The 16,258-nt window shown below is 38.2% G+C and overlaps 1 protein-coding gene across 2 annotated transcripts in view; it reads right to left on the reverse strand.

Moving 5' to 3' along the window:
- Positions 1 to 16,258, reverse strand: part of waca (WW domain containing adaptor with coiled-coil a) — a 138,337-nt gene that overhangs the window by 21,929 nt on the left and 100,150 nt on the right. For both annotated transcript variants that reach the window (XM_039753881.1, XM_039753880.1), the window contains exon 8: positions 11,177 to 11,419. In XM_039753881.1, coding sequence (XP_039609815.1) covers positions 11,177 to 11,419 — 243 coding nt within the window. The remainder of the gene's footprint in view (positions 1 to 11,176; positions 11,420 to 16,258) is intronic.

Consider the following 16,258-nt stretch of genomic DNA (forward strand, 5'->3'; position numbering starts at 1 on the left):
GACGTGCCCGGAACACCTCACCAGGGAGGCGTCCAGGAGGCATCCTGATCAGATGCCCGAGCCACCTCATCTGACTCCTCTCGATGCGGAGGAGCAGCGGCTCTACTCTGAGCCCCTCCTGGATGACTGAGCTTCTCACCCTATCTTTAAGGGAAAGCCCAGACACTCTGCGGAGGAAACTCATTTCAGCCGCTTGTATTCGCGATCTCGTTCTTTCGGTCACTACCCATAGCTCATGACCATAGGTGAGGGTAGGAGTGTAGATCGACTGGTAAATTGAGAGCTTTGCCTTACGGCTCAGCTCCTTTTTCACCATGACAGACCGATGCAGAGCCCGCATCACTGCGGATGCCGCACCGATCCGCCTGTCGATCTCACGCTCCATTCTTCCCTCACTCGTGAACAAGACCCCGAGATACTTGAACTCCTCCACTTGGGGCAGGATCTCTCCCCCAACCCTGAGAGGGCACTCCACCCTTTTCCAGCTGAGGACCATGCTCGGATTTGGAGGTGCTGATTCTCATCCCAGCCGCTTCACACTCAGCTGCGAACCGATCCAGAGAGAGATATATGTATATACCCTCCAGAAAGTTGACAACATTATTAAATATAGAAAATACAAATAATGTTTTCATTTTCAGCAAATGTTGGGGAGAAATTGCTAACAATTCATTTAATAAAATGAATTCCTGCAAAATTGTTATTATCTACAGACTACTCTATCTAGTTTGTTCTTCCAAAACTATACATGGCAAAATTATTGGCAACCTTGAAGAAAACTATAAATAAAACCAAAAGAATTTATGCCTTTATGGAGATAAAATATTTCTTTATATTGCTTTTAGTGTCTAGGAACTTTATTGTTGTCTATGACCATTACCCTGTTTCACTGGGGTATAAATTATGAGGTAACACACAGGAACAATCCTTTCATAATCCATCAACATGGGTAAAAACTGAAGAGCTCTCAGCTCAAATGAAAAATAAAACACTGAGCTACATAGATTGGGAAGCAACAAAAAATATGTAGTTGAAACTACAATTAAGTACAGTTTGAGCCTTACTGTAGAAGTTTGAAAAGCATGTAACTGTTGAAAATTTGCCAGGAAGGGAACTTATCCAATATTAACCCCAAACACACAGTGAGAAGGAAGCAAAGAGAGGCAAAGGGTAACCAAATGATCAGTTTTACAACATCAATTTTTAGTTGAATCGTGATGTTTTCTAAACCAACAATGAGACACCACCTCAATAACCACAAGGTTTTGGGAGAGTTCAACTAAAGAAGCCCTTCTTAATATTGTAACAAATCATAGCATCTGAGCTTTGCATAACATCATTTGAGTTACAAATTGAATTGTGTGGTCAAATGAGACAAAAATTGAGCTTATTGGCTATGCACACCTTTGTTATTTTAGCAAACAAAAAAAAGGGGGGGAAATGCATACCAAGATCTGCACCTCATACCCAAAGTAAAATATGATGGTGCCTCTTTGATGCTTTGGGGCTGTTTTGCTGCCTGGGGCTCTTGTTAAGGTCAGTGGCATAATGAAGGAGGTTGAAACTGGGCCATGGGTTGGGTCCTCCTACAAAACAATTACCCAAAGCACACATCCAAATTGACAAAGAAATGGATGCAGCAACACAAAATCAAGGTTTTGCAATGGCCCTCTCCATCTCCAGACTTGAACACAAATGAAAATCTGTGGTCTCAATTGAACAGCGGAGTTCAAAAGAGAACACCCAAGAATCTCAATGAGTGACAAATGTTCTGCATAGAAGAACAGTCCAGGATCCTTCGACAAGTGTTCTCTTAACCTTGTTAAGCACAACAGAATGAGGCTCGAGTGAAATTATTCACTCCAGGGAGGGCCCCACCAAATCCTGAAATTTGGGGTGCCAATATTTATGAAACCTGCCTTTTTATGAAAATTCTTATTTTCTTTTGTTCCAAAAATCTGTCTGACAAAAGCATGAGACTTACCCATTTATTAAGCCCAAAATAATCACTCAGAGCATGTGTGTCTCTTTTTATACATTAAATTGAACTCCTTTTCATGAAGGGTGGCAATATTTCTTGAGCTTACATAAATATATTTCCATCTATGAATAACAAAGAACCACACAATTAGAAGAATAAACTATGGTAAGCACCATATTCACACTCCGACTTTATGCACTCTCATATGTGAGCAAAATAAAAAAGTACTGTGTCACCATAATCAAAAACATCAAAATGTTCTAGAATAGCAGGCCATCTTGCAGGCAGGCTCTACATCGTTTACCAATGACTTCACCTGCACCCTCATTCACTGGTTGGGAAGCAGTAAAGGCGGTTTGCTGTATGACAGCCACACAGCCAGTCTTTTTGGTTTTATCACCGCTACGTCTGAAAAGAGTGAATTGTCTTTTGTCCCTAAGCAAACCTTTACTCTCCGGCATTGGTCGTCCATTATTTAACACTTCCTGTTTTGACTGAAAGTCCAGTTTTGAGAAATTTTTAAGCTTAGATATATAATCTTCCATTTTGGCAGTCAGTCAGAACAAAAAAAATAAACGGACTGCTGCAGTGCACTTGACTTTCTGATATTGCTAACTTATTGGCACCTACAGCCTCTGCGTAGACCACCACCAGCAACAAGAACCTGTTGGGCTCACATGCCACCCCCTTCAGTGCGGCACGGTACTGTCTGCCTCACCTGGTACCTTTACATGGTGGGTTTACGTTCCATTAGCAAGACTAAATATGTCACAAACATTCATTAAAGATATTAGCCAGACTGTAGAAAATCAGGGTGTATAATAAACATGTTTGGAAATATTATATTTTGCGACACAGACAGCACCAGACACGCACCAATTGTGCGTGCACACCACATTAACTCAGTGTGTGATGGAGAGCGCAGTCCGAGCTGAGGCTCAGTTCGTCGCTGCCACACCTCACAATTCTCCCCTGTATTTGAACAGAAAATGCGCAAATTTAGAGGTTTTGACTATAAAAATAATCAAAACTATTGGAATCAAACAAAAAACAAATTTATAGCACAGACCAGTGGACAAATTTCTCTTATTATCAGTTTTTTTTTTTTTTTACTTTTCATGAAGGCACCTGCTACCCTGACCCACACATCCCTGAAAGCACAAGGATTCACAAACAATCATCTAAAACAACTTCAAGCCAATTGGACCAAACTACACTTACATTTTTTTGCAAAGCAGACGCTTTTATCCATAGTAACTTATAAAAGTGGTCAACATTATTGAGTATTCATCTGGGGGACTGTTTAAGAGTAAGTGCTACAGAACAAAGTTACAAAATGATCATCACAAGTGAAGAGCTCAGAATCAAATGCAAGCTAGTTTAACTTCCTCGATTCCAAAAAACCTAACAGCCTACAGGAGTTGGATACAAATTCACTAAACAAGAGATTCTTCAAACGTAAGGAGGCACACAGTATTTTCAACAGACATAGGCAGTTCATTCCACCAGCTGGGAGCTTCTTTCTTCCTCTTCTTCCAGCTGCTCCTGTTAGGGGTCACCACAGTGGATTATCTTCTTTCATATCTTTCTGTCCTCTGCATCTTGTTCTGTTAAACCCATCACCTGCATGGCCTCTCTCACCACATCCATAAACCTTCCTCTATCCCTTGCCTGGCAGCTCTATCCTTAGCACCCCTCTCTCAATATACTCGGTATCTCTCCTCTGCACATGGCCAAACCAACACAATCTCGCCTTTCTGACTTTGTCTCCAAACTATCCAACTTGAGTCGACACTCTAATGTCCTCATTTCTAATCCTATCCTCCTTGTCACACCCAATGCATATCTTGGCATCTTTAACTCTGCTACCTCCAGCTCGGTCTCCTGCTTTCTGTTTCTGGTCAGTGCCACCATCTCCATAAAACATAGCTGGTCTCACTACCGTCCTGTAGACCTTCCCTTTTACTCTTGCTGATATCCGTCTGTCACAGATCACTCCTGACACTCTTCTGACTGCACTCTCTTTTTCACCTCTCTTCCACAATCCCCATTAATCTGTACTGTTGATCCCAAGTATTTAAACTCATCCACCTTCGCCAACTCTACTCCCTGCATCCTCAACATTCCACTGACCTCCCTCTCATTTACAGACATGTATTCGCTCTTGTTCCTACTGACCTTCATTCCTCTCCTCTCTAGAGCATATCTCCACCTCTCCAGGGTCTCTTCAACCTGCTCCCTATCGCTACAGATCACAAGGTCATCAGCAAACATCATAGTCCACGGGTACTCCTGTCTAATCTCGTCTGTCAACCTGTCCATCACCATTGCAAATAAGAAAGGGCTCAGAGCCGATCCCTGATGTAATCCCACCTTCACCTTGAATGCATCTGTCATTCCTACCGCAGACCTTGCCAGTGTCACACTCCCTTGCACATATCCCTTACAACTCTTGCATACTTCTCTGCCACTCCCGACTTCCTCATACAATACCACAGCTCCTCTTGAGGCACCCTGTCATATGCTTTCTCCAAGTCCACAAAGACGCAATGCAATGCCTTCTGGCTTTCTCTAAACTACTCCATCAACATCTTCAGAGCAAACATTGCATCTGTGGTGCTCTTTCTTGACATGAAACCATACTGCTGCTCACTAATCATCACCTCACTTCTTAACCTAGCTTCCACTACTCTTTCCTATAACTTCATGCTGCGGCTCATCAATTTTATCCCTCTGTATTTACTACAGTCCTGCACATCCCCGTTATTCTTAAATATCAGCACCAGTACACTTCACTCCTCAGACATCCTCTCACTTTCCAAGATTCCATTAAACAATCTGGTTAAAAACTCCACTACCATCTCTCCTAAATACCTCCATGCTACTACAGTTAGGTCATCTGGACCAATGGCCTTTCCATTCTTCATCCTCTTCATAGATGTCCTTACTACCTCCTTGGTAATACGTTGCACTTCCTGATTCACAATCTCCATATCATCCAACCTCTTCTCTCTCTCATTCTCTTCACTCATCAGCCTCTCAAAGTACTCTTCCCATCTACTCAACACACTCTCCTCGCTTTGAGTATGTTTCCATCTTTATCACCCTATCCTGCTACACATCTTTCCCAGCTCGGTCCTTCTGTCTAGCCAATCGGTACAATAAAGTCTGGGCTGAGATTTGATGCCACACAGAAGTGGCATCACCAAGACCTTAGCTTAACATTTAATTTCACATTCTTTGTAACCCAGATACTATTCTTTCACTGTATTTCTGCTGTTTAGATCATGAAAAGTTTAGGCAAAAAAGTAAACTACATACATCAGTTTTCAGTAACTGATCCCGATATATATTAACTAAATAAAACATATTATTACACAAATCTTTACATTACTCATTCATGTTTCAAGACAGCTTTTTCAGTTTAAGGTAATGGTGAGGCTTTCTTAGCAGCATCAAAAAAAACCTTAAATGAAGCATCTGTCCATCACAGAACACACTTACACAAAAGGATATTTTCACATGTCAAGCTAATGTAATGGTCTCATAAAATTAAAAAAAATTTGGTATGGTTGGCACTTTGGATCAGTACCTCAGAGAGATATTTGAGGACCAATACGGCCACCATCAAACATTTGCTGTATCCACTACTTGCCTAAACCATTAAAAGAATCCAGAAACCCTCCGTTGGACTTTGTCACCTCCAGAGGTTTATTTTCTATAGATTATGTGGACTGGAAATGCGTCTTATTTTCAGATCTTCTATCAATGTACTCACATGTTATGGTATTTGCAAGTACAAGGTGGTGAAGGAGTCCTGCACATGGCAAGGAGTTTTATTTAAAAAAAAAAAAAAAAAAACTAGCACTAAGTCCCCGTGAACTTGCTGGAAAGACGACTACAGTGTAGTCGTTGAAAATTTGCCAGGAAGGAAACTTATCCAATGTGAAGCTGTATGTCTGTCTGTACAGGCAACTTCAAGCTGACACATGAGGGATTTCTGGGGGAAAAAAATCCAGTTGTAAGTAAATAAAGCAGCAGTATTGGTTCCGAGAGTAATGCATCTCGTTTTCTCCACAGGTTATCACGGATACTGTAAGTTTTATGACACGTCCTCACAAGTTGACGCTGCAATTATCATAACAGACAGATTTGCCACAAAGGTCATGTCAGCAAGAACCAGTTACTGCACACTGTGCTTTACATTACCAATGGTGGAAACCATTCTCAACACAACATTTTACGTAGTCAATAAAAATCATTAATAACATTCTCTAAAAATAATGTGTGCCCAATTCTTTAATTAATGTTAGAACTGTTCATGACACAGGCACTAAATCAGGTTTCAGTGCCACCTGGTATTACACTGAAAAGAAACACTTCTATTTCTATACTGCATGTATGACTATATTCATGGTGTTATGATTCCATGCTATGACTAGTATTGCTCAAAACAAATATTTTTAGATTTTGCTTTTCAACATTTTTTTAATGTTTCATCCTATTTCGTTTAAGCTTCTCAGGAGTTAACTTTTAGCTTCTGTCCCATTTTATTTGATTTGCTTTAATCACCAAAAGATGGTCACAAGAACACTTTTGCAACTCTAAAAATCACAATATTCTTTATTTTTTGCCAAATTGTATACCATTCATCCTTCATACCAGTCAACAAAAATGAGTAATCTGACCATCTGTGACACAGAACAGTTTTCTTATGATAAAGTGAAGAGTTCAAGGCTTTCAGCGAAACCAACAAAAATGCTAGGACCAAATATTTAGCATGTTCCGTTGTTCTTGTTACAGAATCCTGCAATGTATTAAAACAAGTTCCTATTTCATTTAAAACATGATTTCATTTCCCTTTGCAAATATTAAGATCACCACACACTAAAAATAATCTTTCAAAAATTATGCTTTCAGGCAGAGGTAAAGTAAAGTAACACTTAAAGGTACTGTTACTTTAAAAAGAACTGCTACTTAAGTAAAAGCACTCATTTTAAAATGTGCTTAATAAATAAAGTTAAAAAAATATCAGGTCAAAAACGTCTATCAAAACCCACCTAAACACAGGAAGAATGTGCACATTCTACATGAACAGTGGGCTACAATTTAAATCCAGTATTTTACAATTTTGAGGTGGCAGCAGCAGCACTACCCACAAGACCACACTGCAACTGCCAATCAGGGAATGGTCTTCCATTCGAATAACAGAATGTGACAAATGTGAACTTTAACACTGATGCATGTCCTAAATGTGTATGGAATGCACATGTGACATATATTCTTCCATATTCACTCTTGACATTTCTTGATGCTAATCATCTACCTATTTCCAAACAATGAAAGAATAGATTTTTCCCAAAAATTCTTTGGTCGTTTCTTTCAAATACTGTGCTATTAACTAAAAGCAGAAACACAGATGGTTATACAGTTCAAAATGAATTTCTTCGAACCAATTTACATCAAATGTGCAGTATGTCTGCTATATCAGCTTCTAAAATAATCATATGCGAATAAAATGTTAACAACTCTGTCTCTCTGTTACTAGTGCCTTGCTACTATGCGTGTTGGAAGCATAACAATGTATTCCCCTATGGCAGAAGTTTATGCATTTATGACTCTACTGGTTGCAGCATACATGTTAGCAAGTACATAATGTCAATGTCTGTAGCATACTGTTAAATTCTGCTCCGTAGTACTAAAATTTTTATTTTTATACTGTATTGAGGATTTCTTCTGTTCTGTGTATTGTATTAACCCTGTTCTTTTTGACATACACTGCATGCCCAACCTACCTGGAAAGGGGTTTCTCATTGAACTGCCTTTCCAAAGGTTTCTTCCATTTTTTCCGTACAAGGGTTTTTCTTAGAGAGTGAAAGCTGGGGGGCTGTTAAGAGGCAGGGCCTGTTAAAGCCCATTGCGGCACTTCTTGTGTGATTTTGGGCTATACAAAAATAAATTGTATTGTATTGTACAGCCAGGGCAGGAATCAGTCCCTGTACTAAACTGGACACATTCATGCAGCCTTTCCAGATTTTCACAAAGCGTTCGACTCAGTTGATCGAGCTGCACTGTGGGACATCCTGACGATTCACAGGATCCCCTCGAGGTTGCTGGATATCATGGCTGGCCTGTACACTGGTACTGTGAGTGCTGTGCAGAGTGGAGGCAGGACCTCTGCGTTTTTCCCAGTTGATTCTGGGGTTCATCAGGGGTGTGTTTTTGCTCCTACTCTGTTAATGCTTGTATGGACTGAGTGTTGGGCAAGGTTGTGGGGTTCAGTGGCTGTGGGGCATCTGTTGGTAAGGAAAGGTTCACGGATCTCCGAGTGTCCTGGATAAAAACCAAGATCCAGGCCTTTAATGAACTCTTGGGCACGGCCATCAGCAGTGCGACTGCTTGCGGAAAGAATGTCCACCACGTCAAGAGGTTTACTTACCTTGGCAGTGACATTCATGTCTCTGGTGACTCTTTCTATGAAGTCAGCCGACGGACTGGGAGAGCATGGGGGGTCATGAGGTCACTGGAAAGGGGTGTGTGGCGCTCCCGATATCTATGTAAAAGTACGAGGGTCCAAGTCTTTAGAGTCCTGGTGCTTCCTGTCTTGCTATGTGGTTGCGACACATGAACGCTATCCAGTGACCTGAGACGAAGACTGGACTCCTTTGGTACTGTGTCTCTCCGGAAAATCATTGAGTACCATTGGTTTGACATTGTGTCGAATGAGTGGTTGCTCATGGAGTCCCGAATGAGGCACATTACCTGCATTGTGAGGGAACGTCAGCTGCAGCACTATGGCCATGTGGCGCGTTTCCCCGAGGGTGATCTGGCTTGTAAGATCCTCATTGTTGGGGACCCGAGTGGCTAGACCAAGCCAAGGGTTCACCCATGTAACACCTGGCTGCAGCAGATAGAGGGTCCTTTCCGGAAGGTGGGACTGGACCGCGTGTCTGCCTGGGGGTTTGCAAAACGGGAATTTGAGTTGTTTTGTTGTGTAGTGGGTGCGGCAACGCTCTGTACCAGTGCATGCTCCCCAACTTGACTTGATTCATGCAAAGCATTTAGGCCAGACAAAACACTCTGACTGTGAGAAGGCCTAGTAAGAAAAGGCATTAACTCTGTCTCTGTGCCACAGATCTGCCCACATTTATTTATTATATATATATATATATAAGCACAGATGCGTAGAAATAAACCTCTTTTAAATATTTCATTTTGAGTTTATATTACGAGCGTCTCTGATAATCAGTATTATCAATAAATGATACTGAATTTGGGACTTTCATTAGTTGTCAGTTATAATTATCAAAATTAAAAGAAAGAAACATTTGAAATACATCAGTCTGTGTGTAATGAATAAATCTAATATACAAGTTTCACTTTTTGAATGGAATTACTGAAATAAATCAACTTTGTCATATTCTAATTTTATGACCAGCACCTGTACAAACAATTAGAAGAAACCAAGATGTTGCCCTTATGCTCTTAAAAAGGTCAAAATGAAAGATTCCAAGCTGCTGCTCCTACATGCCAGTTAATTCCCCAATGACAAAGGGGAATGCGAGTTGAAGTCAGACAGTGACAGAATCACCAAGGATGAGTAACAGTACCTTTAGCAGATTAAGCCTTATTTACAAAAATGGCAACAAGTATGTACTGAGTTAATTAACACAGCAACAAATAACCAAAATTTGAAACAAGATAAAAGTTTCACTTATTAAGTGTATCAGCTGCAATAAACTTAATGTTCAAAAGCAAGTTGTACATGAAAACTTGAATCAGATTTAAAATAAAAGCAGTAGTGCTGTAAAACAACTGGGATATTAAACCTTACCTATATTATATGTTAAAATAAACTCTAGTCAATCTAAAAGTATACACTCATGCACACCTTTTTAACCTTTAATCATCATCCCCCATCAGTAACTACATATGGCTTAAAAAACACACCTTTTGAATACTCATGACTTAATCACAATGTAAATTTGGCCATGTGCTTGAGTGATATGTTTACCTTTAAATCATTAAACAGTAGTTTAAATCATCCTTTAGTTAGTACATTCAACAGAGTACAAACACACTACAGGCAATGGGAATGATGCAACGCTCAAGTAGCACTCTCATCGCTCAGGTGCTGGTGACGTGGATCGGTTAACTACCTCGTACGTGAAAACAATGGCACAAAAAAATATAACCTTAAAGAAAAAACTGAATGTTCAGATGTCTGAACATTGCTTGCATGGAATTTCTTATCAAGAGATTAGTATATCTGATTGTGAAATGCTACTACTACCAAAGTAAATGTCCTGAACAATTGTGCAAAACGTTTTCATATTGTAATAAATGCTTAAGATTAAAATGAATTAATGGAAATTAACAAGACTGATAACTTAATGAATTATGAGGAGTTTAACAAAACTAAGTTATAAGTTAAGCCTATATAATGTACCAAGATGAAGACATCCTAGACTCTCCACAAACCTTAAAACATTAGCAATTAATTTGGGAAAACATTTTGGGGAGTACAAAACATGACAGAAATTTTATTAACCACAAACAGCAAGTCTTGATGATTATTATTATTATTACTACTGTTACAGGGATTGTGAACCATAATCATCATCATCATCTAATTGCTGCTCAATTCACTTGATTTCCAGGTGCTATTGACTACTACAGTGGTCATTTATTATCTTTATCATAAACAATATTAAAACAATAGAGTTTGAAACATTTAGTAAAAACATTTGAACAACTGAATTCATCATTTCAACTGAAACAAATACAAAAAGAACCTAGATTATAGCAAATGTGAGGAGTACAAAAAATTCTGCCAAAATGACTGTCCATTCTATTTACGTACATGTTCCAAAACAACTACCATCTCAAGATTTAAAAAGGGCCCTAAAGCTCTGCTCAGCACCACACTACTTCATAATTTATACCATTCTATGATTTTCCTTCTAACATTTGTCCAAATCTGCCCTTAAGCTTCCAACTGGGCCCTAGTGCCATTCTTCAACACCCTTAAAAATGTTTTCTAAAAATAAGAGGGGAAAATAAAAAAAAAAGTAAAATTATACTTAAATAGCTAAAAACATTTTTAATATATAACATTTTTGTATAGGGTGTTCTTTACAGATAAGTATAAAACACAGCATTTAAACATTAACATACAGAGATAACCAAACATACCTTCATTTATTTTTGACATGTCAACATTCGCGTTATTAAGCTGCAAAGTGGCTTGTAATGCAGGTAGAAGCTGTCTGAGGAGATTTGGGTCCTGAAGTAAAGGAGGAACGGGTGACTGTGGAACAGGTGAAACAGGAACTGTAGATGCTGAAGGTGGCTGAGCAGCAGGGTTTAAAACAGAGGTGGAGGAAGACGACTGGGAAGTACAAGAATGAGAAGAAGGTTTGTCCACTGTTGCAGACTCTATAAAGAGAATGACAGATTCAGAATTTATTAGATACAATATTTACAAAAGTATAAAAATAGTGTAAACATAGTAAATAAATACAGTATTAAATAATGATAATTACAGCAGGATGTAGATTGCTTTTAGGGCTGGTTTTTTTTTTAATGCATGAGACAGCAGTAAGTGAAAGAAAAAAGTCGTATTGCCATGAAAAAGAAGACTTTCAAGTTAAACTGCAATATTTTTTAAAACTGAGATAATAATCAGCAAAGGTAACTAGTATTATGAAGGATTGTTTATTGATACATGTCAACATTAGCAGAGTACCAAATCATGAAAAATTCCCCCATTCATCCTTAAAACTAGTTAACCAATATATTTATGATACCTACCTAACAAACTTTAAGTAGGGGACAACAAAGTGAAAACACTCTTCAAGAATGTATGTACACACTTAAATGTGTACTTGCACAGCTGTCTAGCATGTATCTTTTTATCAACCAGTTTGTCTGCTATTGACTATTTTTATTTTGAAGATAAATAGATTTTTGAAGGGAGCTTCACCAACACGTGCAAGCTTTTCTGTTATTGGGAATCGGGAAATTGCAAGAAAGAGCTGGCTTGGCTATTCACCTGTTGTAAAACAAAAACTATTATTTTATGAACATTCCCTGCTTCTTCTTGTCTAGTAAAATTCAGAAGTATGGCAATATGAAACAAACACATACTTTAATGGTAGGAATTGAATGCAATGGACCTTACACTAAGAGTACTTTGATGAGTATAAAGTTAAGATAAAGAAGGCCTCAACACAGTTATTCATATACAAGATTTATAATTATTAAGCCGTTAACAAGTATGTTCTTATTCTAGGCAAAGGTGAAGTTTACTGTAACAGAAATACAGTACATTCGGATTTCTACTAGTGTGCTTTCCATACACCAACGGCAGTACCATGACAGGGCACGCAGTAAACAAATCCTGCAATTAAGATACATCCAAAAGCAGACAATAAATGCACCCAAACAAACAAAAATCAAAACATGATTATGATATTAATGTCTTTACCATGAATTTTTTGCTTTTAAACACATGAAAAGTGGCAACTCTGGTTCCTTTAACAGAAGGAATCAATATACACTCCCAATCTAATTTAATGCACAAAATATCTTATTAAAATAAAATTCTCAGGGTGGAATATTAATACATTAGTAAACTTAAGGAGAAGAAGAATTATCACAACAATTTGAAAAGATAAATATCATACCGATTTGACACACATTTTGTTTGTATATCCAGTTTAGGAGACTTCTTACTAAATTTCTCTTTTCTGCCTTTGCCAACCTCCCGTCCAGACCTACGCGCCAGCCACTTCACGTTTCTGCTGCTTGTGGATGTAGATTTCACCTTCACCAAAAAACAAATCTTTTAATTCTAGCGGATACGCCTCTTCATTGGGAAAAAAACATTACTTTTCCCTGATGACAACACAAATTAGATGATCTACAAGCCTCCGACTTAATGTTTAAATCTAATCAATATATTCAATCTCTTTTCGCTGTTCCGTTATCACTGAGTAACAACTTCTGTTTGTTTGTGCTAATGCGATCTTTACTATCATTTGTTGAGACTTTCGAATTTTCATACTTCCATTATCTCTAACCTGCTCTACATGTGTATCGCGCCAATGTTTTTGAATTCTTTACGACATTTTACTTTGTCATCTACTCATTGTCATTTATTTCCGGCCCCGGGTGTGGTTAAATCTCATAGCACAAAGTCTCGTCTCGCAGAACTTGAGAGTATCACTCTGAAAAAGTCACGTCTCGTCCCAAGATTTTTTTTTATATAATAAGGGGATATATACATCAATGACCAATTAAGAAGGGAATGTGATGTGCCACTGCCTTCACATTTGCATTTAGATGATATCTGAGCAACTTTTATACCCCTTAGATGCACACCAAGTTTTATGCTCTGTTACACAAACAGGCTCTTGTCAATTTTTCCAGCCATGTGATCTTATATATCAGACTGTTTCTCACCTATTATTCTTCAGTAGTTGCAATCCACAATCTCATCAGAGGGGCATTTCAAAGTTTGATTTAAATAACAAAACCAAAAATAACAAATACCTAAAAAATATGCAACATAGCTAGACCTAGAAGTACACTGATTGATCTCTGTCTGCTTTATATTACCTAGTTAAACGAATCTCACACTATTCTTTTCACTCAAGCAATCCCGAATTAATCTACATTCTTTATACGATCAAGTGAACATTGACTGAAAAAATTTAGATTTTTTCATATCCTTTTATATTATTAAAAGTGAACCTACCATAACTATAGGATGCATTTATAAAAGACTTGGGCCACAATCAGAGATTACTTTTTATCTAGCCATCCTGTAAATTATGATCAGATAGGACTGATGGGTGATTCTAATTTTCATACAGATGCTAACACTTGTTTAAACTCAGAAGGGTTTTGTTAAACAGCAATACTATTCACTATCATAGTAATACATTGGAACATATACTATTCATTGAGACTGAAATTCAATTTAGGCGTTTTTAAAGGAACACTCAACCGAAAAAAAATAATTTGAATAGAAGTCAATAGTGACCAGTACTGTACAACAACAAATAATGTCCATGGAAAAAGAAAAAAAAAGTCACATCACTTGTGTTGCATAATCGACAAATGTGCTATCCAATTCCATGCTTTTCAGCTTAAATATTGTTCAATAATTGCTTTCAAAATAATCAGAGCACACATAGAAATCTAAAGACTCACAGGAATGACTTTTTGACCAGAAGACCAGCTTCTCTACCTATAACTGTTTGGTTAGGAGTTCTTTTGTCAATTCAAAAACCTTTTTCTCCACAGAGGCACCTTCTGATTATTATAAAATACACTTGTACATTTGGTATTCAAGAATTTTTTGAATGCAGTTTTTTTCTTTACCTAAGTATTTTAAACTGAAACACTTCATAATTCAGAGTAAGAAAGATTCTGACTAAGTAATGTGACTTAAGTATAATTTCTAAGAGTTTTTTTTTTATAACTCGGTACAAATCATTGTCTTTCCTAATAGCTTTCTCCATTGTATAAGATACTGGTTCTAATGAAAATCCTATGTCTTATACAGTGGTGTGAAAAACTATTTGCCCCCTTCCTGATTTCTTATTCTTTTGCATGTTTGTCACACAAAATGTTTCTGATCATCAAACACATTTAACCATTAGTCAAATATAACACAAGTAAACACAAAATGCAGTTTTTAAATGATGGTTTTTATTATTTAGGAAGAAAAAAAATCCAAACCTACATGGCCCTGTGTGAAAAAGTAATTGCCCCCTGAACGTAATAACTGGTTGGGCCACCCTTAGCAGCAATAACTGCAATCAAGCGTTTGCGATAACTTGCAATGAGTCTTTTACAGCGCTCTGGAGGAATTTTGGCCCAATCATCTTTGCAGAATTGTTGTAATTCAGCTTTATTTGAGGGTTTTCTAGCATGAACCTCCTTTTTAAGGTCATGCCATAGCATCTCAATTGGATTCAGGTCAGGACTTTGACTAGGCCACTCCAAAGTCTTCATTTTGTTTTTCTTCAGCCATTCAGAGGTGGATTTGCTGGTGTGTTTTGGGTCATTGTCCTGTTGCAGCACCCAAGATTGCTTCAGCTTGAGTTGACGAACAGATGGCCGGACATTCTCCTTCCGGATTTTTGGTAGACAGTAGAATTCATGGTTCCATCTATCACAGCAAGCCTTCCAGGTCCTGAAGCAGCAAAACAACCCCAGACCATCACACTACCACCACCATATTTTATTGTTGGTATGATGTTCTTTTTCTGAAATGCTGTGTTCCTTTTACGCCAGATGTAACGGACATTTGCCTTCCAAAAGTTCAACTTTTGTCTCATCAGTCCACAAGGTATTTTCCCAAAAGTCTTGGCAATCATTGAGATGTTTCTTAGCAAAATTGAGACGAACCCTAATGTTCTTTTGCTTAACAGTGGATTGCGTCTTGGAAATCTGCCATGCAGGCCGTTTTTGCCCAGTCTCTTTCTTATGGTGGAGTCGTGAACACTGACCTTAATTGAGGCAAGTGAGGCCTGCAGTTCTTTAGACGTTGTCCTGGGGTCTTTGTGACCTCTCGGATGAGTCGTCTCTGCGCTCTTGGGGTAATTTTGGTCGGCCGGCCACTCCTGGGAAGGTTCACCACTGTTCCATGTTTTTGCCATTTGTGGATAATGGCTCTCACTGTGGTTCGCTGGAGTCCCAAAGCTTTAGAAATGGCTTTATAACCTTTACCAGACTGATAGATCTCAATTACTTCTGTTCTCATTTGTTCCTGAATTTCTTTGGATCTTGGCATGATGTCTAGCTTTTGAGGTGCTTTTGGTCTACTTCTCTGTGTCAGGCAGCTCCTATTGAAGTGATTTCTTGATTGAAACAGGTGTGGCTACGGAAATTGAACTCAGGTGTGATACACCACAGTTAGGTTCTTTTTTAACAAGGGGGCAATTACTTTTTCACACAGGGCCATGTAGGTTTGGATTTTTTTTCTCCCTAAATAATAAAAACCATCATTTAAAAACTGCATTTTGAGTTTACTTGTGTTATATTTGACTAATGGTTAAATGTGTTTGATGATCAGAAACATTTTGTGTGACAAACATGCAAAAGAATAAGAAATCTGGAAGGGGGCAAATAATTTTTCACACCACTGTATATCTCAAGCTATTAATTTTTCTTCCAAGAGAAAAAAGAGCTAATTTACCATGTGCAGTAAACATTTCCCAGTCCAGTTTCACTATTGTTAGGTACTTCTGTAGTTTAATACAA

The sequence above is a fragment of the Polypterus senegalus genome, chromosome 5 (genome assembly GCF_016835505.1).
Source record: "Polypterus senegalus isolate Bchr_013 chromosome 5, ASM1683550v1, whole genome shotgun sequence".
In the NCBI taxonomy this organism is placed as follows: Eukaryota; Metazoa; Chordata; class Cladistia; order Polypteriformes; family Polypteridae; genus Polypterus; species Polypterus senegalus.